Below are 25,345 nucleotides of genomic sequence, written 5' to 3' on the forward strand. Positions count from 1 at the left end.
ATAGTCATAATCAGGTATATGAGTTAATATGATTGATTTATTGAAAATAACTATGATTTATATGTAATTACTCACCACTTGGTTAGCATCTGGCTACCGCTGGCGGCCATTTTGATTTCTGACCAAGCTACATAATGACAAACAACCTGAACCAAGTCATGTGACCTAGAGACTGATAACAGACAGGACTTTTGATCAATCATAACTTGATTTAGAATTTGTTTTTAGAAATCCCCCCCACAGGATGTTAAAAAGTATGTGCACGTTGCCTGTTTAAGGGTTTTAATGACCAAACCTGTAAATAAGTTGAAACTGAAGAGGTTTGCAGGTGCTCTTTTTGGAGATGAATATGTGTATGACAAGGGTCCATATTTATTCTGCTTTTGTTTTCTTTTTGCTTAGAGTATAGCAACCTGAGTACAAGTAGGGGTGTAAATATATGTTCATTATGTCCTCAGTTGTATGTAATTCTGTACTGTTCTGTATTGTGTATGCCTATATGTTATGCCACAGGGAGGCGCTAAAGTGCAAGCCATAGAGGGCGTCTACTGGTTAGGGCTTCGGACTTGTAACCGGAGGGTTGCCGGTTTGATCCCCGACCAATAAACGGCTGAAGTGCCCTTGAGCAAGGCACCTAACTCCGCACTGCTCCCCGAGTGCCGCTGTAGCAGGCAGCTCACTGCGATCACATGTGTGTTCACTGTGTACTGAGTGTGTTTCGCTAATTCACGGATTGGGGTAAATGCAGAGACCAAATTTCCCTCACGGGATCAAAAGAGTATATACTATACTATAATATACTTATACTTAAGTTCAGTTGTGACTTCTTGAGTATCTCTGATACAGTAGATATTGAGGTATACAGGCAGGTCAGCGTAGTTGATCTGTTGACTGTTTGCAGATTTATGGTATGTCTTGTAGGCAGAGAAAATCTGTTGCTCTCTCACACTGTAGTGATGAAACAATAGATTAAGACAGATATGGAACGATTATAAAATGATTTTGTGCTCCCTTTAGGGGGTAATTTTAGTATTTTCAAAATACAATATTTTATTTTGATACATAGTGGCTACTGTATTTTGTAGTTTATTTTGATACACCTAAAATTAGGATATTATTTTATTTGAAAATATATTTTGATGTATTTTTGCCCATCTCTGTGTCCAGGTCTATGTGACCTGCCAAAATTCCAGTTTCAAGTCCAAAGGTACTTTCTCCTTGAAGGATCGTGACTTCACTTAGCTATAGTCCTGTTTGAACAAACGTGTTGAAGTCACAGGAACATGACTTCTTGGAGGTGGTCTGATAGCCTTTAACATGCTTGTCATCTTTGGACAAATTTCTCTCTTTTTCATAAACTTTCCATACTAAATACTTGCAGATAAGAAAATTGTTTTTCATTTAATTATTTTTCTGGAAATAAAAAAGTATTATTTTAATAGTCTGAAGAACCAACAAATTTGCAAGACTAATAGGTTAGGTGTTGTTCTCAGCAGCTCCTAAACTGTGGTTGCGAGTTACAAAAGTTTGACACACCAGTAAATAGGCTACAGTGAAATTACTATTAATTAAACAGTCAGTTCCACGAACAATCAGTTCATATGAGGTGGGTCTCTTCTTATCTTATGTAGCCTACATTCTCATCATGGGTTGGTTATACCGTCTATGTGCTGAGAGAGATGACTGACTGAGTGCACGAGTCCACTACGGTCCACTACAGGGCTCTGGGGGCAGGAACCACGTTGCCGTCAAGTCCAATCAGAGTCCTTCTTTCACAGTGTATGACCTTCGCAGCCCACTGCAAACATTCATTGGCATGCTGGATTATACTATACGCCCACAGACTCTACATTGACAAAACGGCCGTGCCTGTCAGTTGTGTTTTCAGTGAAGGGGGACTGAGGATAACTTCGGCTAACTTCGGCTGAATCTTGCGCGAACGCTTGGTGCTCGGCGGGCGAGATAGCTGACTATTAAAAAAGATACCGTTAGGTCAACGTGGAATAACGTTAGAGCAACCAATTCATTTCAGTTCAGTGGCGTAGCCTAGCTATATTCTCCCCTTTCCACCCAACGTCTGAACACCAAATTAAACTTTTCGAACTAACAGACTTCTGGCGATACACGTTGTAACTTAAGCATAGTAGCCTATGTTAGACACCATTAACTGGTTTTAAAAAAGTTCGAACATACACTTAGCAGCTATTCAACCATGATGCGGAAATCTTGTTGCATCTATGCAACTGGCATTATCGCAACACATTTGTTAATAGTCGGCATTGCTCTGATGATCGCAGATGTGTTTCCAGGATTAATGACCAAGCGACTGAAGGGGGTAAGTTGAATGAAACATTAACTCACATGTGTGGGCTGATCAACAGGTTGTAGGACCCACTGTACGTTAACGTTTAGAATGCTAGCCTACGGATAATGTTAGTCACAATAACAATATAATATTGAGCTTGCTTGTTGATTTGTTATCCATCACTAATGTGATAAAGAGAGATTTGTTTCATCCGTTGTTGTTTTAACTCAGCATGTTAATGTTAGCCCATTTGGTGCAGTCTTAAACGAGATGTGTAAACATACTTGAGCGCTTGCAGCGTGGTTTCGCCAAACTTGGTTTGGTTTGTCTAATCAGATTGGAGTGGGTAGGTGTGCGGCAGTATATCCTTAATCGTAAATTAGTCAGTGGATGAATGGTGATAAGTTCCAGAGTTCAATTTCCATTAGGCCTATATCAAACCTCTTTCTTGAGATAAGCCTGTACGTAGGGAGCCCACCTGCTCGTACAACACATCGTACAGAGATAGTGCTCTTCCTCTTCTGCCATGTGCATAGGCGTGTGCAAGTGGGGTGATATTTAGGCTATGCTACATCTACTTAGTAGGCATAGCACATGCAAGACAACCAGCTTGAGAGAGGCAATAATGTATCTGGATGAGCATCAGCTATGTGGTAGTGTCCCTGTGGAGAACTTCAGTGATTTTGTTCCTATCTATTGCACACATCTTTACATCACATATTTGTATACTTTTCCCAACATAGGCTACTTTCCGATGGACAAATAACTTCTGTTGGCTACCTTGAGACTTTCAAGCAAATAAAATGTAGTTATGCAGACCTTCTTGGTTTACTCACTGTTATGCATTCAATACATCCTCCCATTGCCCTGTCCCCATGACTCGCTTTTCTTTGCTGCTTTCTAATCTGCAAAAATGGGATCTGGGGGTCTCCCCGCCCTCTTTTGGTTCTTTCAAGTCCTTTGCGGTGGAATAGCTGCAAAGGCAAGTGAAGGCAGCCTGTAATAAAACTAGGGTTAGTACTTCACTGTATATAACCACTGAAGAAAACTCTGCCCTTTTCTTTACGCTACCATCATGTTGCTCAAGTAAACCCTGTATTAACTTGCCATTTTTCATTTACTGATTCAACTTCTGGTTTAATTTTATTGAGACCCTAGCCTACTGCTCTGTAAATTCATTGGGTACAGAGGTCTTAGAATGCTGCTGTTGTGCCACCTTCCTGCCAACCTGGTTAGAGTTCCCAAAGAAGTAGTTTAGGGTTTGAGGAAATGACACAGGTGCCGGTTATTTCTGTGCCTTCATTTGTCATTACAGGCTTTTTATAGCTCTGTTTAGGTCTTGTAGGAAAGCCCTAAGATCTAGAAATTAGAATAGATTAGTTTGTATAAAAAAACAGAGTAAAGGCAATTGTTTGGACGAACTTTCCTTCCAGGAAAATTACATGGAAGAAGCAAAAAGCAAAGTAAGCCTAGTTTATCAGAGAATGGTGGTGCACAGTGTCATGTGATCTCAGGACAATGGGTGCATATAAAGTAATGCTAACTATGCCATTTCAGAAGCCTGAGAGCTGTAATATGCTCATTTAGAGTGAATGCTAGTGTGTTTCACAATGTCTGCATGCACAGTGTGATTATGAAGTGTAATCACATAATCACATCGGGCCTGTTACTGTAAGGTATACTCTACCAAGTTAGCTCTCATCCTCATTGTCCCCCTCAACTTGGTTACCCTGCACGTATTAGTCTGTTGCACACACATCTGTTCATCCAAGTTCCAAGTGTCACACTTGTATGTTCATCAAATAAAGACTTGTTTTGGCTCTCTGTTCTCTTTTTGGGACAGTTGTTTTTAGCATACTGTTGTGGCTGTAAACTTGCTGAGTTTATGTTTGTGTAAGAGTGAGTGCAATCCATAGTACATTCTTAATTTCAGGTTTCACGCTAGAATCAGCATTCATGGAAAACTTGCTTACTGACTGGCAGTGGCAAAGTCAGTCTGTGTGTTCAAAGCGTAGGCTGGTACTGTAGACTGATTTTCTGGTCTAGCTGTTGGCCTTATACTTCCTGAAAAAGAAAAAGAAAAAAAGAAAGGGCCTGTGTCCTCTTTGAAAACAGGAAGGACAACAATTGTATTACATTATCATTGGCTGTTGGAAGTTGTATCTCTGGTAAAGTATAGAGACGTCATAGCCTTGTAGTAATCAGTAGATAAAGCAGCTATTAGGCGTTTGGTCAAAAACTAGTAATCTAACCATCCAATAGGCTTGCAAAAACCTTACACCCACACCTACAACAGCACCCACACACCCACAAGAGCACAGCCAAACACTTGCCATGCCTGCTAACTTATGTATTTTAATATATTTGGAAATGTCATGCTTTTAAAGCTTTTCTTAAAGAAACCGTATGTAAGAAATGTATTTCAATTCCTCATAAAATGGCCCTGATATGTCACTAGACATTAAGAAATCATGTAAATTTCAAATACTTATATCACTGACAACAGTAGTCCGGCCAGGATATTGTCATTTAAAAAGTAAAGTTGCAGCCCTCAACTGATGTTGATGTTGTGTTTTGTCATGTCATGTTGAGTTTTGGCCTGATGCGCCACCCTCTACCTATCTACTAATCACAAAGTCAGTAGTGTTTCGGCATCCGGGTTGGCAACCTCGAGTCTGGGGGGAGGGGGAGGGGATACACCACTCTACAGTAATTTGAAAGTGATTGCAGTACCAGTTTTGGCCACAATATTACATATGGTCCCTTTAAGTTTTTTGCCGAGTTGTCCAACCCAAATCACAGAACTGGTGGAAATCATGTGTGTGTTTCATCAGATCATAAAGGCCCCAGGCTGTAACTTTATTGTTTAATAAAAACATTAAAGGTTCTCAACCTTTTTTGGGCCAAAGGCAAAGCACACCAAAAGTCAAACCAAAACACAAAGGCACATCGATTTATGGTTAGTGATTATGATGAATGTCAGATATATTATTATAGGTTACAATAGGGGTATTCATTCTTATATTTTTGGATACAGAGTGTTCTTGAGCTGAGACCACAGCAATAAGGCATGGCATGGGGTTTGCACTCACACAACAGAGCTGACAGAGCTGCATAATAGATTTGTAGCTTAATAGGCTCCTCTATAACACCAAAGGCAGATTGGGAAAGGGGATTTTTTTCTGTCACCTGATGAGAGAAATGAATGCTGCCAAAGTTGTGAGAGTCTTCAGATTAGTTGTTTTGACATTTTTTGTTGTGAAAATGGCTAAATCTAACAATTGCAGCTTAATAACCTTGCCGCTTGATAACCTTGCTCTTAATTTGTAAACCATTGTGGCAGGCTTGCTTATGGAGTCAAGAGACGGATCTCAGAGTCCTACTGTATCATGAAATCAAACATAGAATGGTTACATTTTCATTTAGTAATAAAGCTGATGCTTTTATCCAAAGTGACTTACAAAAAAGTGGACAGTCAATTTACAGTGTGACTAGGACATGTTAGTGCAGCAATAAGTACTACTCGCATAACATAGAATGAGCGTTCTGAAGTGAAGTTAAATCAAGGCATACAATAGAATGGCCGTTCAAGTAAAGTTAAATCAAGGCATGAAGAAGTACAGTTGTTAGGGTTAGGAGAGGAGGTGTACTCTCAGAAGAATTGGTATCTTAAGGAGGTTTTGAAGAGAGGAACACCCCTTTCGACCAACGGGGAACAGAGTTCCCCCATTTATTCCCATGCTGAAGCCTTTTTTTGTGGACATCTTCGTTTACATTCTCGTTTAATTTACATCTACGCTTAATCCATGTCCGTGAAACTCACCTAATTCATCAAAAAAGCCAGGCTTGACAGCAACAGAAATGTATTTGGGTTATAGCCAACATCCAGAAACTCCTGAAACTGCTGAAATGCTTTTAAAGTAAGATTCCTCTCTGCTACCTCTAGTCTGTAAAGGATGTTGCAAAGATCATTACAGCGATACTAGTAATTTGCAATTGAAAGACAGCTTACCAATGGTAGCACACTGTATTCAAAGTTTTCAGTCAAAACTAAGTCAGGTGTGTGTGCATTTGCATTCCTTTCAAGTAGCAGAGGAGCAGTGGCGTAGTAATAAATGGGCACAAAGTATGTCAACACAAGCAATCTAATGTCACAATCATTACCTCTCATAGTTTTTGGCCCAGTTTCAGAGTGTTTCTTGCCCAGCAGTCCACGTGGTGGGGCAGCTGGCAGGGGCAACTGCCCCCTGTGATCAATGTCCAGCTCATTCACTTTAAGAGTCAAGGGCAAACCTGTGAGTTGCACCACGTAGATGGTGCATGTCATGGTCTGTGAAACGCTTTGGTCTCTCACTTGACCAGGTTTTGTTAGCTCATCGCTGCATTCGTTCATTTGCTGAGCACGCGTGCCTGTCAAAAAAATATAAAACAGAGTTTACTCTATTTGGTCATTATCTGCTAAAACAAGTTTAGGTTATGTAATGTTTGGTTACCCTACTTTTTGTATTTGATTATTTGTGTGCCAGCCCCCCACCAAACTTTGGATTTTGGACCAGACTATTTATTAGAATACAGCCCACTTGGCTTTAGACATTAAAATAAGTTCTGTTTGTGCTATGTCAGACTGAAATTCACAATCACTCTTCAAGTTTTTTAGGCTACTGTAGCTCGACGGTGGGTCTTATGCCACTGTTTAAAACAGCCTGGCTTTAGGACTGGCATTGGAGATGTGATGCCAGCTTTGAACTCTTGACCCACATTCAACCATAATTCAGGTATATGGCAATGCAAATGATGTGTCTGCTGAGAAGACCTGTCTACTTACTAATGCCTAGAGGTGAATTTATTTAAACTTCTGGCTTACACCAGGCCTAAAGAAGATATCTTTAGCCCTAAGGAACTGCTCTTCCTTAGAATCTATAGCATTTTGTGTCATAAACATAGATTCCTGGTAAAGTCACGTATATCAAGCTGCCAATGGCATACAGAGGTAGTATTTTGTTATATTGTTGACTGGTATTTAGTTAGTATTTGGATTTTGTAGATTATACAGTAGGCCTATATGTGCAGTCATTTGTGTCCAAATGGATTATGAAGTTATTCTTTCAATTTATGGATATGGGTTTCCAATGACCAGAGTTTTCTTTGACTTGGCAGTTTATGCCACTGCTGTGTAAGTCATGCCGCTCGGCTTTATTGGGCCATTCGCATAATGACAATGGCTTAAAAATACTGTTCTATTAATCACTGTAAACAAAGTATGGTTTGCACCCAGTATTTACTCCATCAGCCTGTATCAGAGTATTGTACTGTGCAGTGTAGTACTGTGTCATGCTGTGTTTCACCTAATATGCTTGTAGACAGAACCCAACATATCGACTTTGTCTGGCAAGCCATTCATAAAACTGTCTGGCAAACCATTCATAAAGTATTCATATAATTTTGCAAACATATTGGTTGTTCAATTTGTCTTCATTTTTTATATATAGTTTACAGGTGGGCACCAGGACTTCCAATAGTGATCATGTCCCTGTTGGTGTCTTGTAAAAGACCTGAAGTTCAAACTGAAATACAGCCTTACAAGTCATCAGCATGAATTGTTGTTTGTTTCTACTTTTAAAGGAGATCACCCTTACTGAAGGCAGCAAGGTGTTTGACAGCTGGAAGAATCCTCCACCCCCAGTTTTCATGGAGTTCTTTTTCTTCAATGTTACCAACCCGGATGAATATCTTGCTGGACTGGCCAAGCCACGTGTTGTTGAGGTTGGACCATATACTTACAGGTAGGCATGACAACACATGAGTCGTCATAGTAACAACCTCTCAACTTATTGATGTCTGCCTAGGTCAAAGGAGACTGTTTGTACTTTGTCATGGCCTGTCCATTCATAGTGATGTCAGTCACTGAAAATTCTAGACTGTACATTTCTGATTGTTCTCTGAGATGCATCATAGAAATGTATTGAGTGTGTTTTTTTGATGAGGTATACAAGTGCTAGAACTGTGAAGGAGCACTGGTGAAAAGGTGCTGCGTCTGCCAAAGCCGTCTTACATCGGGTATTACAGCCATAATCTACCCTCTAGCTTCCTTTTCGTGAGTCATTGTTGCCTCTGGTGAACACCAATAGGAACGTGCCGAGGTAAATACTGGAAATCGTCCTGAAAAAAAAAAAATACTATTCTGCAATTTAGAGGACATACTGGCATTATATATCATTTGTATTAGTGGTTGGTATGGAAAATGCAAGCCAAGAACTTGATATGTGACAGTTAGGGGTACAGGTTCATGCCTCACTTCTTCACGCATGGCCCTCTGTGTAAACATGGACATTCCCCCAACTTTGTTTGAGCTCTACGTGTGTGTGAGTCATGCCAAGGATCTGCTACACGTTATGCAATCTGACCTGTCTCTTAATCCTTTTATTCCTGGTGCTAGCAGCTTAGCTTACACCACTGATAAGTTGGCAGGCAATATGCTTTCGCAGTAACTCCAGGCATGTAATAAACATGTCATTTCCTGCTCTATGGCGAAGTTCTGAAAAGCCAGGCCTGTGCTGTGCCCACAAGGCTGTGAGCTGACAGTCACAGTAACTGGTGGGAAACAAAATGAGTTAATTTTTACAGACAATATACGTGTGAAGAGTTTGGTTTCAAAACACTATATCTCCATTTTTTAAAAACATTAATAAGTCATTTAGTCAAGACAGTTATTTAATTGTGTATTTCAGGTAATATCAATAAAATTGCAGTTATGCTGTTTTGATTGAGTAGAGGAAATCAATAGCAATAACCCAATTACAGTTCCACTGACATTATCTGGAAAACAAAATGTAAAAAAATGATTTATGAAAATTCATTGAAATGGAGAATATAGTATTTTGGAACCAAACTCTTCATATACATGCATGTATGTATGAAAGGATGGATGGATATAGGTATGCCTTACATGGTTTGGTTCTCTGTGTCTTTTAAGGATAATGCACACACATTCCTCCCTTCTTGGTGCCTCAAATAGTTCCCCTCTCTTTTCATCACTAGGGAGTATAGGTCCAAAGAAAATGTCACGTTTGTGGCGAATGGGACCAAAGTGGCAGCCTATACCCCCAAAACCTTTGTGTTCTTGCCTGAGAAATCAAAGGGGAACCCTGAGGTTGATCTCATTACTTCTGTCAATGTCCCGGCTGTGGTAAGACCTGTAATAAGCATTGTTACAACTGTGTATGTGTGTGTGTGCATGCTTTCATCTCTTCCTGGTATTATTTCTGACCCATCAGTTTATGTCTCTTTAGTCTGGTTTTACTTATGATTCTTTTGAAATCTGCTCTTCAATAGGCCGTGATGAACAAAGTGCAAGGTAGTTTCTTCATCACCCCAGCAGTCAAAGCTTGGATGAAGATGCTTAATATTACTGGAATACTTACAACACGCACTGTCAGCGAGCTTTTGTGGGGTTATGAAGACCCCCTTCTGAAGAAGGTCTCTGCCTTAAAGAAAGATGTTGAGAAGGACTTCGGCTTCATGATAAATGTAAGGTTTTTTTTTCACAGATCTCATCCAAGACTGTTGTTCAGCCTTTGAATCACAGGATCTTTGTTTCAATTCATATTGAAGGCAGATATTGAGAATGCATTAATTTTACTGCAACAAGTGACCTTTGCGTAAACATTCTTGTGAAAATCTGAATAAGCTATGATGTGTAAGCTATGATGTGTAAAGAGTGCCTGAACCATCTTATCCATTGCACATTTGTATTGCACAGTGTGTGTGTTATCACTGATGGTCATTTTCCTAGTACCACAGTTGTCTGGAAACTCAGTCAGAATGATGGTGAATCAGGAAACAGGCTTTATTCTTTCAATGATGTGCATCGAGAGAGACACAAGCTTCACCCTAAAGATTCACCAGCATCTCTAACTATACATGAGAAATCCTAAACTTAAGGATAGAGATGCACCGATATGGAATTTTAGGGCCGATAACGATAACCGATATTTATTGGTTTGTTGTGGCCGATACCGATACGATAACCGATAATATTACTCTTGAAAAAAAATTGTGAAAAGTGATTTGGGGAAAGCATTTAATAAGCATAATTTTATTGCAGTAATTTTACCTACCACCAAATGATGGACAGAACTCATAATAGTCCTCAATAGTACAGCAGTCAACATAACAGTAGCCTAGCCCTACAGTATGTGTGGCTCCTTTAAGTGAACCTGACATCAGTGAATTGCGAGTGAGTGGATAGAGAGTATGAATTGTTTTCATTTAGGACTAAACACTCATAAACGGCTCAGCTGGGAATAAGCTACAGTATAGCGACCAAATCAGAGTTTGTGAGGTAAACTTAGGTTTAGTTTCAACTGCGGGTAACTGAATAAAGCTGCAACTCCTCAGACTGTATCTTATGTCCGTCTACTCTGTTGCGCACAACCTGCTGCAGCAGAAATGAAAGGGGTTAGCCCCGAAGGTTTTAATAATGATGACCTGTCTGGAACTGAAGCAGGAATGGTTAGCATATTTCTAGGTAATAATACAAAACCCAAGCTAAAGTAATGCAAATATAATACTAAAACACAACTTAGAACTAGGCCTACTTATGTAGGCCTACTCGTCCCACTAACGAGTTTGTTTAGGCTATTTGTTTCCCCGACCAGCGCGGTAAAGTGCAAACACATCAGCACAAGATGACTCTAGATAGGCCTGAGCTCTGCTCTGGTAAGGTTAAATGGCGGATCATTCACGAGAGGATTTTGAGATGCACAGATTCCCAAATGAACGCATATTCTGTTATCGGACCGATAATAATATTTTCATTTTTTCACTTATCGGCCAATAATATATCGGCCGCCGATATATCGTGCATCCCTACTTAAGGATGTTACAAACAAGGGGGGCTTGACTCCTTCTTCTAACTGAGCCTCCTAGACGGTCTTTAATTAGGAGCACCCCAACTTGCACAGGGCCAATGCTAGCAGCCATACGTGGGGGGTGTGAAAGCCCCCACATCCCTGCTCACCTACAGTAGTATACAGACAAAGAGCCACACCTGGGAATAAACAAAGGTGTCTGGAAAGTCTCCTATTGAATTCTAATCATTCGATTAGAACCCTAAGAATGCACCGCATAAAGAAACAAGAGATACAGTACACATGAGTACAAAAGCACAAATGAACATAAGAAATACACATGTACATGCACATGTATAATGCTGATGCACAATTCTTTCATCACTCTGCAGAAAAATGGATCCCATGATGGAGAATTTGTGTACCTCACTGGAGAGGAAGACTATCTGGACTATGGTCGTGTAGACACTTGGAAAGGTCAAAGGTAAATGACCTTTCATCTGTCGTCTGAGCATCTTAACATCAGTGCACTCTGAGCACAGTTTGTGCTACAATCTTTCTATAAAATCAGTGTGGAATGCGTTTCCCTCGAGGGTCAGTGCTGTTTCCCATGACTCTTGCCTCTAGTGTTCTTGAGGCCAGAGGTCCTTAGGCTGTGGCCTCAGCATTCCAGTCTCCATGGTATTAATGGCCTCAGCATCCCAGTCTCCATGGTATTAATGGCCTCAGCATCCCAGTCTCCATGGTATTAATGGCCTCAGCATTCCAGTCTCCATGGTATTAATGGCCAGACATCCTCTGGTGGTTGGAAGTCGGGTGGGAGGGGAGTCATCAAGAGGCATGAAGGCCTACTTCTGAGTTTAGGGATTTATTTTTGATACTTTGTCCTTGTGATCTTTAATACGCTTTTGTCTATTTATTATTGTATCCATTGTTGGATAGTTATGTGTGGCCTTGTAGCTATTAAACGGGTGTTGCACTTTTTCTCTTTTACATGAATCTGCCTTTCTGTATAAATCTTTTTTCTAGGAAGCTGACATATTGGGGATCAAACTACAGCAACCTGATCCAGGGCTCAGATGGCAGTGCCTTCCACGCGTACCTGACCAAGGAGGAAACCCTTAATATTTTCACCCCAGACCTGTGCAGGTATGTTGGGGCTCATAAACGTGATCACACAGCGCAGAGGCTGATCTTGGACCTGCGAGCAGCTGCTCCAGTCCAGCAATTTCCTCAGAACTGAATGACTGAAACTGCTTGGCCGATACTGCATGGGAAGCCAAAACATTTGTAACCAATTTGAAACTGGCTAGAGGGCAGACTAGCAGATTTAGCAGATTTAACATACCGTCATAAATGTACTGAGGATCTCAGTCACCACCATAGCTCAGGCATGCAAACTCCTCACCTTTCGGCGAAATTCAGCGTTTTGAATTCAAAATGAGTGACTTACGTGGTTTGTGCAAATACGAAGAGAAAATATTTGGGGGGGTCAACGTGAGCTGAGTTTACTATTGTACAAATTACGCGCAGACGCAAACACATATTGGTGTTGTCAGAGCGCCACTGGAAGCTATGCACTATTGCCAACAATGTCATTCGCGCTTGTTATGCTATGAAACGACTATTTCCCTCTTTGCGTGCCCTTCTCACCTTTTGCACCCCTGACTAGTTTGCATGCCTGATAGCTACTGATGGGTGTTTCTGACACTTGGCAGCAAATGTTCAGTTTAAGGGTTTTCCATGGAATGGAAATCACTTTGTACCCGGTGAGAGAGTGAATGGTGTCAAAGGTACCTTAGCTCTGTGGCCAGATTATTCTATAAACATCCTTTCTTTTGTTTTGAGACGGATACATTTATTGGACGCATGGGAATTATTTAAACACTTTTCGGAAGCCTGTAGACTATCTCTATGATCTTGTTTAAAAAAGCACAAACCTGGCTCATGGAAGTTGTTTTTGCAAGCAATAAAGCCTGGGCAAGATGTGTCTGATGGACTCATTAAATATACTCATTAAATATACTGAAGGCCATTCCCAGGATTTCCATTCGCTAGTTTTATCTTTCAATGTTAAATGTCAGCTGTCTCCCATGATTTTTTGCAAAAACTGCAGTTTTTAATCCAGAACAGCCAAGGAGGATAAGGACATGCAGATATTTTGTTGAACAGCTCAGAGCATTCCCTGGCTTGTAATGTGCTAGTGATATATATCTTTGTTGTACACTCTGAGGGACTACGCAAATATTGTTAACAAAATATTTGTCAAAGGAAATAAATTACATTATTACATATTAATCAATCAGTTACATTATTATTTTACATTGCATTTAATTTTCAACCTTAATATAATGGAATAAAATGGTTCTTTAGCTTCAAGATGTGTTTGAAGCATCTTGCTTCTTTGATATTTTCAGAATTTGATATTTGTCTTATGAAAGTTGAAATAGATAAATTTAATTACCCGATGTATTATGCCACAAGGGCGTAGGTTTGGTCTAAGCTTTGGTGGGGACACTCCTGTTGTCACAATACCAACATTATTGTTTCAATATCAATACGAAGTGAAGAATCTCGATTTCAATACTTTTGCAATTTTTTTTTATTTGGTTTGGGGGCCCCTACCACCTTGACGCTATCAGTAATATTGAATATTGTGTGATCATTCACATCACTGGCAATCATAGAATTTGATTGACCCTCCACACACACACACACACACACACACACACACACACACAGAAAATGATGGTTGTCATAGGTTTCTATTTCATATTTTGGAATTCATATACACTTTATATATATTGTTTATTATTTATAGTATTTTATGATCTGCATAATTACGAATAGCAAAAAATATTCAGTCATTTGAATACATCATATTGATATTTAAATTATTAGGCTACACTTGTCTTTAATATCATTACATTTGTGGTGTGTAAGTCTAATTGAGTGCCTGTCACTTTAAGAAGAACATGAACGCAATTAGCTTTCAGTCTCACGGTTTTAGGCTAGTGGAAAATAGTTTCGCATAGTGCAAGGATATGTGGATTCAATTAGTTTGCTATGTCATTAGATAATATGAATGTTCAAAAAACTAACAAGTCAAAGAAAATCTTTCTGGAATGAGATCATAGAAGAGATAAGTGTCTCACAATGTTAATTTCTATAAGTTATTTATTTTCATTGTGCCGTCTACATTCACAAATTATTAGCCTACATAAACAGAATATAGGAATATAGGTCTGTCATTGTACAGACAACATGGTCATATGCCTTTAAATTTGATTGTGTTTGCTGTTTCTTCTGTACCCTTCCTAACACAGCTTTTTTTGAGTTGCATAAGTGATTCCTGAAAGAAATATTTAGTTACAATTATGGTATATTGCAAAAGTGGGTTGAAAACATTTTTGCAATAAACAAGATTTCATAACTTTATTTCAGAGTTTGTAGAATGTATGCAGATGTCCCTTTTTATGTTACTGCGTAGGACAGGACATATGAAAAACAGATCCGAATTATTGAAATTATTGAAATATTGACTATTTAGAGTTGTGTAGGACGGTTAATATACAAATCTAAATGATTGAGAAAACAACCATAAATGATATATAATTAGATGATGAATAGATTCCCTATTTTATCGACTAGTGATTTCCAACTGACTTCTTTACTATTGAAAATATTTTATTGCAATTCTGGTTTATTACAAAACTGGTTGGAAACACACATTTTGCAACCAGTTTTGCAATAAACGAGAATTGTAATAATTTTATTGTAATTCTGGTAGTTATTGCAAAACTGGATGTCACAAGGAGCATCCACCAGTGTAGGAGGACACTTTGGCATGATGACTTACAATGCAAATGGGACAATAGTGTGCACTTGCCCTAATTCTGAGGCAACGGCAGAAATACTTTTGTGGCAGCAGCCCATTGCCAGAATTAGTGTGTGTGCATTTGTTTTCTCTAGGAATAATTCAATGGATATTATATCAGAAAAGTAATAGTGGTAGTTGCACTGTTTGACTCCAAATGCTATCTGTTGTTTAAAAACAGCGGGGTGACATCATGTGTGGTGATTGTTTGGGCAGCCTGCTTGTAAGAGCGGCCAGGCTCAGTGCTGATTGGTCGTCCCTCTGCTACCATGGCTTAGCCTTAGTAGACATGAGTTGAGTTTGATACGTGCTCCATGTCAGATCATAACGTATCGCTTCCTCTAATCGCAGTATGACTTTTCACCTACATGGAAGATGCTTGTGATGTTATTGGTCAAGCGTAGAGTGTGGTGGTGGGGTCTATTCTGAGTGCGAACCTTGACCTAAAAAACTGACAATGATATTGAACACGTACACACCCTCCCTCTTTTGTTCAAGGTGGAAGGAATCTGCTCTGCTGGTATGGCATACATATTTGCTCTTTCTGGATGCTGGTCAAGCCCCCCCCCCCCCCCCAAATACTTTAGCCTAGTCTTGTGTACTCAGAGGAAGGTCATCAGCCAAATCACCACCGGGAGATTTCCTGTCAATTTTCACCTTTGCTCTCATTTCATCAAAAATGGTATTGCAGACACAGTATGTTCTATGTTTGACTGTTGTACTGAACAACATTTCCCCTTGTTTTGCCTTTTTAGACATAATGTGGGAGAACCCAGTTTTTGGTACATGCAATGTAGGCTTAATCACTCGGCCAAAGGCATTTATGAACACATAGTTGGCACGGTAATCTCAAAAGTGCAAGGCCAGGCAGTGTAGCAGATTATATCTAGTAATGACCTTGTGGTGGGTTGGGTTGGGAGAGAGCGCTTTGATGGGGGCCTTGTTTGGATCCTGTTTTCTTTCAGGTCCATTACTGCTATGGGGAGATATTTCAGGTCCATTACTGCTATGGGGAGATATTTCATGGTGTCGGCACTTGGTAATCTCACAGATATAATAGATAACTTGTTTGTTTATCAACGCTGGGGGTTACTCACCCTCCCCGAGTGAGTATGGAAGGGGTACTTACCAGCTCTGCAGAATGAAAGTTCATAGACTTCTACTTTAGATGTACATTGGATATGCCTTGTGTTTATGTGGCTACATGGTTTAAGTCCTGTATATCTTATGTACAACAGGTCCATCTACATGAAGTTTGACAAGGATGTGGAGGTGAAGGGTATCCCTGCTTACCGCTTCACTCCTCCCCGTTCTGTGCTGGCCAGTGTCGAGGAGAACCCTGACAACGCAGGCTTTTGCCTGTCATCCAAGAACTGTTTGGGCTCTGGTGTGCTCAAGGTGGACGTGTGTAAGAAAGGTAGGTTAAGTCTGGACACAAACCTCCCGACCCCTTTAAAGAAAAACATGAGCACTGAGAACAACTGTAGGGGCCTGCACCTTTAATTGTTTGAACTTGAGCTCCTTTGCTGCTCGGAGTCCACGCATGTGATTGGCCATTTGGGTCGTTGCTAACTGATCAGGCCCCACTGGCTCCGTTTCAACATGCTAAACCCCATCACCTGATGTTAGCTCAGCTCTGGGATCGCTATAATCGCTGCTGTGTGTGTGTGTGTGTGTGTGTGTGGGTGTGGGTTTTAAAGTTGACCATAGCACCTTTCTTTGATTCCAAACGTGGGGCCGTGTATTTTGAAGATACTATAGCTATTTATGATAGCTATTAATATAAGCTATTTAATATTTTAGCTGAGAAATGCCAGTGTTGTGACTGACTACCCATGTTCCATGTTTCTGTAGCAATGCATCCTGATAAAGCAGTGCAAGCCAACTTTGTGTTTGAAAGACACCACTGACTATCTAAGGGTACATACACCACATTTGAAATACAACTCCTTTGAAAAACAGGAAGCATGACATTAAACACTTCCTATTAAACAGTCCCGTGTTTTATATGTGGGAGAGACCTATTTTAGAAACAAGAAGAACAAGAGAAACAATTTAGCAGTCATGTTTCTATGATGTGGTGTAACTTGACACCTACCCTCAGAATGAGATATTGTTCGTTTTGCTTTTGCCTCTATGTGACTTTGAGAGTCTGTGAAATAGAAAATCTGTTTTTTTTTTTTACCTCAAGGCCATAATGCCCCACCCCCTAGCCGCCCAATTATGAGCCGAATGTCTTCAGCGGTGTGTGACTATCGTGGTCCTCACCCTTTTTTGAACTCTTACTGACACCATTACCTTAAGCTTTGTTGCTGACTAGACGTTGTTTGAGCGATGTTGTCAGAGAAACATCACTCAGGTGACCATGCTAGGAGTGTCGTGACACTCACTGTTGTCAAACACAGCAGGAGGGAAAACTCTCACCTCTGTTCCACTTTCCCCACCTGTGCGGGTAGAGAAGGAAGATGTGAAGCGGCATAGCAGATGGCCGCCAGCCTGCGGAGCCACAGAGCACCTGTTGCTCTTTGAAGCCCGTATTTGAGAAGTATTGAATAACTGTCCAAATACATACCAAGTCTGTTGGAGAGAAGTCCACTCCCTAAAGCATTTTTTGTGAATGTTGAGTGTTTCACAGATGCGCAGACATAGCCATGTGACGGTATGACTTTATCTCAGCTGAGAGCCATGACCTTCAGGATTCATGTTGGAAATAGACAAGGCTCTTTGTTATTTGGGACCTGTCACATAGTTATTATATTATATTCAGCTGTTGCAAAGTTTTTTGCCATATTTTTCGTCATGACGTGCCACAGGGCATGCACCAAATTTGTGATGCAGAATCTAATTCTAGTTATGAATCTGCCATATTTGCATTTTGCCCCCGTGTGGTTTAGTTTCAGTTCCTGAAAATGTCCTTAAAAAGTTCCTTTTTTGGTTGGCCTGGTGGTTAACTCCACCAGAATAGCGGGCGATGACTTTAAGTAACCCTCAAACCACTTTATCTCCCCTCAGGGGATCCAGCGTTCTCTGGGCTAAAGGTCATGGGGTGCAAGGTTGGAATGTTTCTTACACCACAATGTTCGGAACTGGTGGCCAGCCCATGTCGTGACCGGTGTTGTGGGAAAACCATGTACAGAGGTCCTGCTGTTGCTTTTGTAATGGATAAGCCAGACTGAGTTATCTACACCCCTGCCTCACTCGGCTTCCCTCCGCGGTGCTCTTTAAATGACCGCACTGAGCACAGAGTGACCTCTGGGATAAAGGGAAGGCCCCCTGTGATAAGACGGGCGTGAGCATTCTTGTGGATGCTTGTATATCTGTTCAGGAAGGAACTGTAGTGTGTAGGACATCCATTTTTATTGTGACCCGATGACTGAGTATCTATCTTTGTCAACAGAGCCATTAGAGGAGTCCGCTTAGTACCCCTGAGCTTATGAGTTAAACATCAGGGAGGAGCATAAATTGCCATGTTGCGGGAATTTATAGAAAGGGGTTTGTTTTGCCGTGTCAGTCCACCTCCGTATATAGAAATTGAGTATTGTGGCGAGATAGAAAGGTAAACAAGATTCCTTAACATTTTTATTTTCTATTGCCCGTCAAAGCCCTTCCCTTACTGTGGTTTCACATTTCCACATCATCTATTTTTACATGTCAACTTCTACAATATATTTTACTCATGGATAGACATGGTAGGCCATCATCATCATCCACATTTTCATCTTTGTGTTGCACTCAATAAATAAAAAATAAAATACTTACTTACCGTCCATCTTTGTAAAATAGCATAGTTTTTACTGCAACTTGACTGAAGGCAAAGTGTTGCCATTGAGGCACATTGTTTGGCTGCTGTGATGGTTTGACATATTTGTTTGTGCCTGTGTTAACTCAGGGGTTCCAGTAGTGGTGTCATTCCCCCATTTCTACCTGGGGGCTGACGACTACATCAATGCCATTGATGGTATCTCACCAGTGAAGGAGCACCACCAGACCTATTTGGACCTCAACCCGGTAGGATTCTGAATATTCTGACTGAGTGGTAAAAGATCTAATTGCTCCCCCTAGTGTTGTATGATTTGAAGTACAATAGTTTTTGTTCCATTTACCTATGAATATGATTATTTATTAGCTAGAACAGTTGAAAACTGCTTTCTGTTGGCAGAGTGACTTGCTATTCCTGTGAACCTCTGTGACTTTAAAATGTGCCCTTGTAGATGTCCTTTGTTTGGTCTATGGCTGTTAATAATTAACTTCCATCCGTTTAAAGGGAGGGTTTCAATGACTGGTTGCATTATGCCTAATTCCCTGCCTAAGTGCCTAAGTCACCTTGTCACTTTTGTGTATGTTTGCCCTGAACAGACCACTGGAATCATCGTTCGTGCAAGCAAGAGGGCACAATTTAACATCCTGGTGGAGAGACTGAGTAGTTTCCCGTAAGTAGTGACCTCTGTAAGCAGGCTGAGTCTGACCCAGCATGGGGTAGTGCAACTAACGTCACACTCCTCTCTCCCTCTCACAGCATAACCAGTGGACTCGACAGAACAGTCTTCCCACTGTTTTTCCTCAATGAGGTAAATGACCCTTATTTAGCCGACAAACTGTTGTCTCCATTCTGTTGCTATGTATTCTATTGTGCAGATCAATAGGAACATGTTCACATATTAATCACAAATGTTGTCTTCGGTGTCCTGTTCTGTTGTTGGGGCATACATTCAGTCCTTCAGGTTATATGCTACAATTAAATTAATCTTGTTCATTCTGGCCAGACTGTGGTGGTTGATGACGCCTCAGCAGCTAGGCTGCATAAGCTGTTACTGATCGTCAAAATTGGTTCCAACTTCCCTATCTTCATCATTGCCCTCGGCGCGTTGCTGGTCATCATCCTCCTCATCCTCATCATTCGTCTCCACAAGAAGAAGGTAAGTGACTGCATCAGTGGTCCTGTTGGAAAATGGGTAAAATGCTCAGGACAGCCAGTTATGCCCCTGGAAGTGTCCAAGTTTTGGATGGAAATTTATACTTTACTTAAGAGCACCCCCTGGTGGCTTGTTCCATTTCCTGTTAGATTTTCTATGACAGGAATATTACAGTTTCAGGCTGATTAGTTATCACACTTTTAAGGAATTATTGGGATAGACGTTAGGTGGCAATCACACTGGTAAGTGGAAGTGGTTAAAAGTAGCTTTTGTCCTAATTTATACTCATATGTTTCCTAATCTTTTTTCATGAATGTATGGCTACTCTTGATTGCTCTTTTATCAAACACTAATTCTCTGTGATATTCAATTCAGTTAACTTAATCATTATAACAATAGCATGTAACACTCCTTTATGGCTGTTATGTCTTTTCCTCATGATTCTAACAGCTTTTTTCATAGCATGTCAATTACATGACTAACCCCTGTGTACTAACTGTCACTTGCCAGTAGACTAAATGTCATGTTTTGATGCTTCTTAGTTGGTTCCTTTCTATGTCCTTTCAGATTGAAGTGAAACGCTTTGATTTTTCAGAAGCTTACCCTTACTTACCTGTAAGTCCTAACTGAATGCTACATTTGACAACTGTTGGTGTGAATTTCTCTTCCTCTGTCCCTTTCTTTTTGAACAGCACATTGTTCATAATATGCATATGAATGCAGTAGATTCTGGGTGTCACTGGGTATCGTTTAGTAAACTGTGGTAAACTGAATCTACGATTTCAGTGTGGAAGAATGTCTTGGACTGACATTATCTTCAGTTAATGAGTTGAAAACGCATTGTTTTGTCACGTAAGGGCCCCGTTCATGTTGCACAGAACTTTTAATGACATTTTGAGTTAAGAGGCAAAAAGGCACATTTAGATGATGCCCCCAGACCTAGCATTGTAACTCACTGGAGGCACTGGCTATTAGCTGCACTTACTCCAGTTCGGTAGCACCGATTTTGGTCATTTATTTTGCTATCGACAGTACTCGGCGATGTCTAGCGATCAAGATCCATGTAAAAATCAGCCAGATTTTTCCTTTATGATCACACTTTATTGATCTAGTAAATATCATACATTTGATTTATTTAGAGCCAACTTGAGATTTCTCAAGGATTTCTGCATGCAGTCAAATGCTAATACAAGATTTGATACTGCTTGCTCTACAGGTGGTGCATTAAGCATAAGAATTAAGAATTGTATCATTTGTATAGAAATGTAACCAATAATGGGCCCAAAACTAAACCTTGGGAGCACCATTTTTTAATCTTAATGCCTCTGAGGTTAATCCTGTCACATATACACACTGAAAAGAAAGTTCATCGAAACCCAAAGAGGCCACTTTTTCCAGTAGTCTATGATTAACAGTCAGAGGCCTTTCACAAATCAATAAACAAAGCTGCACAATGTCTCTTAATATCAACAGCAGTAGTTATATAATTTACCACAACAGTTGCTGCTGCTGTAATGGTGCTATGGCCTGCTCTGAACCCAGACTGTCTATTTACAAAGTATTCTAATATCTTCGCTCTGCATCAAGAAGGAGACCCAAGTGATTTGAATAACTACAGACCTATCTCCAAGCTCCCATGTTTAGCAGTCACTAGGGCTGATTTACAAACTTTTGGAATAGAACACGAGAAGACTGTTAAATGAAATTAAATAAATGAAATTAAATGTCAGGTCTTCTGCTTGGCTCCCAGTTATTTGCCGAGGAAAATTATTACATCATTGGGTTCTGAAAACATAAGGTTAAACCCAATCATGTAGTCTCTCCATGTAAAAAAGACACTTCATTATTGGGAAGTTATGGCTGCATTTGGTTTTATTACATTTTCAAAGGAGTTATTTTGATGGAGCTATAGTTTTTTATGACATTATCGGGCCATGATTACATATTGGGTTCTACATGGTTCATGTGCAATACCTACACATTTAAATTATTGTACTCATATCATTTTCCCCATAGACGACTGCTAAGGAGGACACAATCTACTCGCCTGTGAATGACAAAACGGAGGACTACTCTGACAACTCGAAAAATGGCAACTATGTTGGCATGACCCCTGTAAAAGCAGAGCGTGCTTGAGCACGATTCCAAAGATGTGTGGCGCCAAATAGTATATATGATCATTTTTCATCACATGCTGATCCATTCTTTATATGTTAAATATGTGTAAATATGTTGCTCTATTTTCCCATTTTAAAACGTTTTGAGAGGTTAGGCTCGGCCTTGAATGTTTGCTGTGTGAAATGATGCTTATATGTTTAAATCATTATGTTCCCTGCATACTTTAGAAGGCCGGGTGTTGTCCATGGTTGTGTTTTGTAAAAACAGCAGTGTTGATGTTTTATATAATATGATTGCCATCAAATAGTGTTTTTGAAGGAGATTTTTTAATTTAGAATTTTGTTTTATGAAGAGATGACTGCCAGTGTTCTTTCTGTTGCCATGCCTACCCTGGAAACTCCAGAGTTCTCGCAAGAACACAGTTTGAATTGTCTCTGCGAGACACTCTGGCAATGTGTAATGATGCACGTTACTTTTGCCACTTGTATCGCTGGGAGCCAATCACATCGGCGTATCTGATATAGGCGGGCCAGAGGCGAGCTAAACAGATAACTAAACAGATTACCAGGGTCTGGAATCTCCAGGCTAGGCCATGCTAATATCAAGTATCAAACATGATTACAGTCTTTAATGATTGTGTTAAGTACACTGTCCTTTAGTAGACAGAAACTAAAGGGCTTCTGTAGGATTACTTGCAGGACACTTTAGATTGTTAACTGTGCCTTCCTGTTTAATGAATGAATGAAAGTGTATCTGTCTCATTCAGCTGCCAGCTTGTATGCCAATTAGAGAGCTTGTCTTAATGATATCTGTTGAAAACACTAGTAACCTTATGTGCTCTCCTTTAAACAAGTTCTCTCTCTTCTTGGTCTCGAAGTAAAGAGAAGAACTAGACAAATGCATTTCATTTCTTTGGCCATGACCATGGTAGAATTCTGCTGGTGTGTTTGACTGCCAACTTCTATTGACATGTTTTGAATGTTGAGTTATTAGATTTGTTTTGTTCCTTGTCAGCTTTCCCCCTTTTTGCTTGTATGATGACCCTCCACCTTAGAGGCCAAATTGTCGCATTGTTTTGAAAAAAAGAAAAAACATAGAATAAATTGTGTCAAAAACCATAGTAAGCCTCACTTGTAAAATTCAGCTTGACTTATCTTTATATATTTTTTTTGATGGATATGTTGTATAATTGGATTTTTTGACCTTAGGTTGTACATCTGATGGTGTGAGTTCAGAATATGTCTCAGATATTTACGTCATTGTACATTCTGTAAAAATGTTTGTTGTTTAATGTAATTACGTTTTAAATTCATATGTTTTTCCGTTCCATGGCATCTATTTGCCATGAGTGGTTTGGTTGCCATTTTCTCTGCCTCTTTTTGATAATAGTAACGTTTGATCACTATTGATATTGCTTAGTGTAAGCCAGTGCTTACAAAGCACAGAAACCAGCTGAATGAACACAGGTTGCACCATCCTCCTTGTTACATTTTTCAATGAAGTTGAAGTGTCGTCAAGAATCTCCTGTTTGTGTATCTTGACTTTAGATTTTGGTTATTTCAGTGTTATAATGTGTGCTCGAGTTGTGTGTGAATAAGATGGGACAGGCTTTGGTATATGCATGATAATCTCAGGTCCATAGGCACCTTTTGTGTCTCGGTGTGCTGTGCACATAGTTACAAATGTGGTGCCCCACAGGCCACACACTGTGTTGTAGCTCTTGGTAGCTACTGTAGTACCCCAATGAATGTCCGTAACCTTAAGCTATTACAAAACAACTTCATCTACATCTTGGTCCGAAGTGCTATTATAGTATTGAGACTAGAGAATTGTTCTAATTTCAAAAATGACTTTTACATTTCAGCCCATCCAAGGATATAAGTGCTCTCTTATGAGAGATGACCCTTTTGTATGCCTCCTGTGCCATAAGGGCTGGGTCAGAGTTATAGATGGCTTTCCAACATCCCAAGGTAATTCTTCCATACTCAGTTCATAAATATTTTACATAAGTTAAGTTTAAATAAGTTACTTCCCTCTTTAGTCCCACATCTGTAGAACCTTATTCCCTCAGTGTCCATTCAATGTCAACATTCATATGTTACAAAAAGAGCTCATGACTATTTTGAGTTTCCTTTATACCTTTGTATTGTAATGTCAATAAATGACATTATTGTTGGCCGTCACTTCTACTAGATACTTTGCATTATACTGCATACATGTTAAATACTTTTGCACTAACAACAATCTGTATTTTACAATAAACTACGTTTGACTTATGCTGGTTTCACTGTTGTTTGAAGAGAGATATATTAACTGTATGTCAGTAAGTAACCCTGGACTTTCAGTTTGATCTCTTCTTAAAATGTTAGCCTTCTGATTTTGTTCACTACTCTCTGAGGCCATTTATCAAAACGATCACTCTTGACAAAACAATTTACAAATATAATTTACTTTTTTTTGTTTTGTTACAAAACTCTATAAACACATTCTCACTCACTAAAACCCCATGATGCACATAGGGAGCACAATTACAGATAAATCCAGCACATGCATCAGTGCTCACTGTAACTGTAATTGGTCACACTTGTTGCTAGTGATGCGATGACACCAATATAAACAATGCACAGGCACTGCACTGGGTGAGTTGATGTAAATAGAACCTGATAGAATAGATGCAAATAATCAGAGTGTGAGGAGGTTGTGGAAGGCAAAGACCAAGAGCCATTTCAAGCAATTGTGACCGATGCAACTTGTTCATGGATGACACTCAATAATACAGCTCTTAGTACTTACTTTATGCAATATCTAAACAGTTAGTAAGTTGAGCATATCAAAATGCACAACTGCATTAATGCATTGCAAATTCTGAATATTTTCTTTCTGGAGCTACATAGCCTACTGTATGTTCAGGCGCCTCATGAAGCTTTGTGACCTGAAATCAGTTCCTCGCTGTGCAGCTGAATACTAGACTTCCTGATTGGCAGACCACTGGCAATACGGATGGGCAGTACATCTCCTTCACTCAGTGCCGATGCAGTACACATTATTCACTCACGACTGCGATCCACACACCGCTCCAACACAGTCATTATGTTTGCTGATACCACCATAATCGGCTGCGGAAAAGATGGAGATGAGTCTGCCTACAAAGCAAAGGTGACAATCCTAACATGATGCGAGGACAACAACCTGCTGCTCAATGTCAGTAAGTCTAAGGAGCTGATCCTGAATTACTGGAAGCAGCAGAGAGGAAGTCACATTGGGGACACAGCAGTGGAGAGAG

The 25,345-nt window shown here is 40.0% G+C and overlaps 1 protein-coding gene across 2 annotated transcripts; it reads left to right on the forward strand.

Annotated features, from left to right (window-relative positions):
* Nucleotides 1-1,865: 1,865 nt before the first annotated feature.
* On the forward strand, nucleotides 1,866-24,338 carry scarb2b (scavenger receptor class B, member 2b). Of its 2 annotated transcripts, XM_076283525.1 has the most exons (13): nucleotides 1,866-2,335; nucleotides 7,928-8,088; nucleotides 9,344-9,491; nucleotides 9,638-9,832; nucleotides 11,547-11,638; nucleotides 12,184-12,303; nucleotides 16,270-16,448; nucleotides 18,921-19,039; nucleotides 19,388-19,461; nucleotides 19,548-19,599; nucleotides 19,795-19,947; nucleotides 20,512-20,559; nucleotides 21,961-24,338. In XM_076283525.1, the coding sequence occupies exons 1-13, from the start codon at nucleotides 2,213-2,215 to the stop codon at nucleotides 22,078-22,080; spliced, it is 1,584 nt and encodes a 527-aa protein (XP_076139640.1). In that variant the 5' UTR covers nucleotides 1,866-2,212; the 3' UTR covers nucleotides 22,081-24,338. The 2 variants fall into 2 exon arrangements, with proteins under 2 accessions (XP_076139640.1, XP_076139641.1); XM_076283526.1 differs by lacking the exon at nucleotides 20,512-20,559 and having other exon boundaries at nucleotides 1,868-2,335.
* Nucleotides 24,339-25,345: the final 1,007 nt, after the last annotated feature.

Source organism: Alosa pseudoharengus, unplaced genomic scaffold, assembly GCF_046254945.1.
Source record: "Alosa pseudoharengus isolate Yale_2024_CS ecotype anadromous, Long Island Sound unplaced genomic scaffold, YU_APseudo_1.1 YU_APseudo_1.1_scf_14, whole genome shotgun sequence".
Lineage (NCBI taxonomy): Eukaryota > Metazoa > Chordata > Actinopteri > Clupeiformes > Clupeidae > Alosa > Alosa pseudoharengus.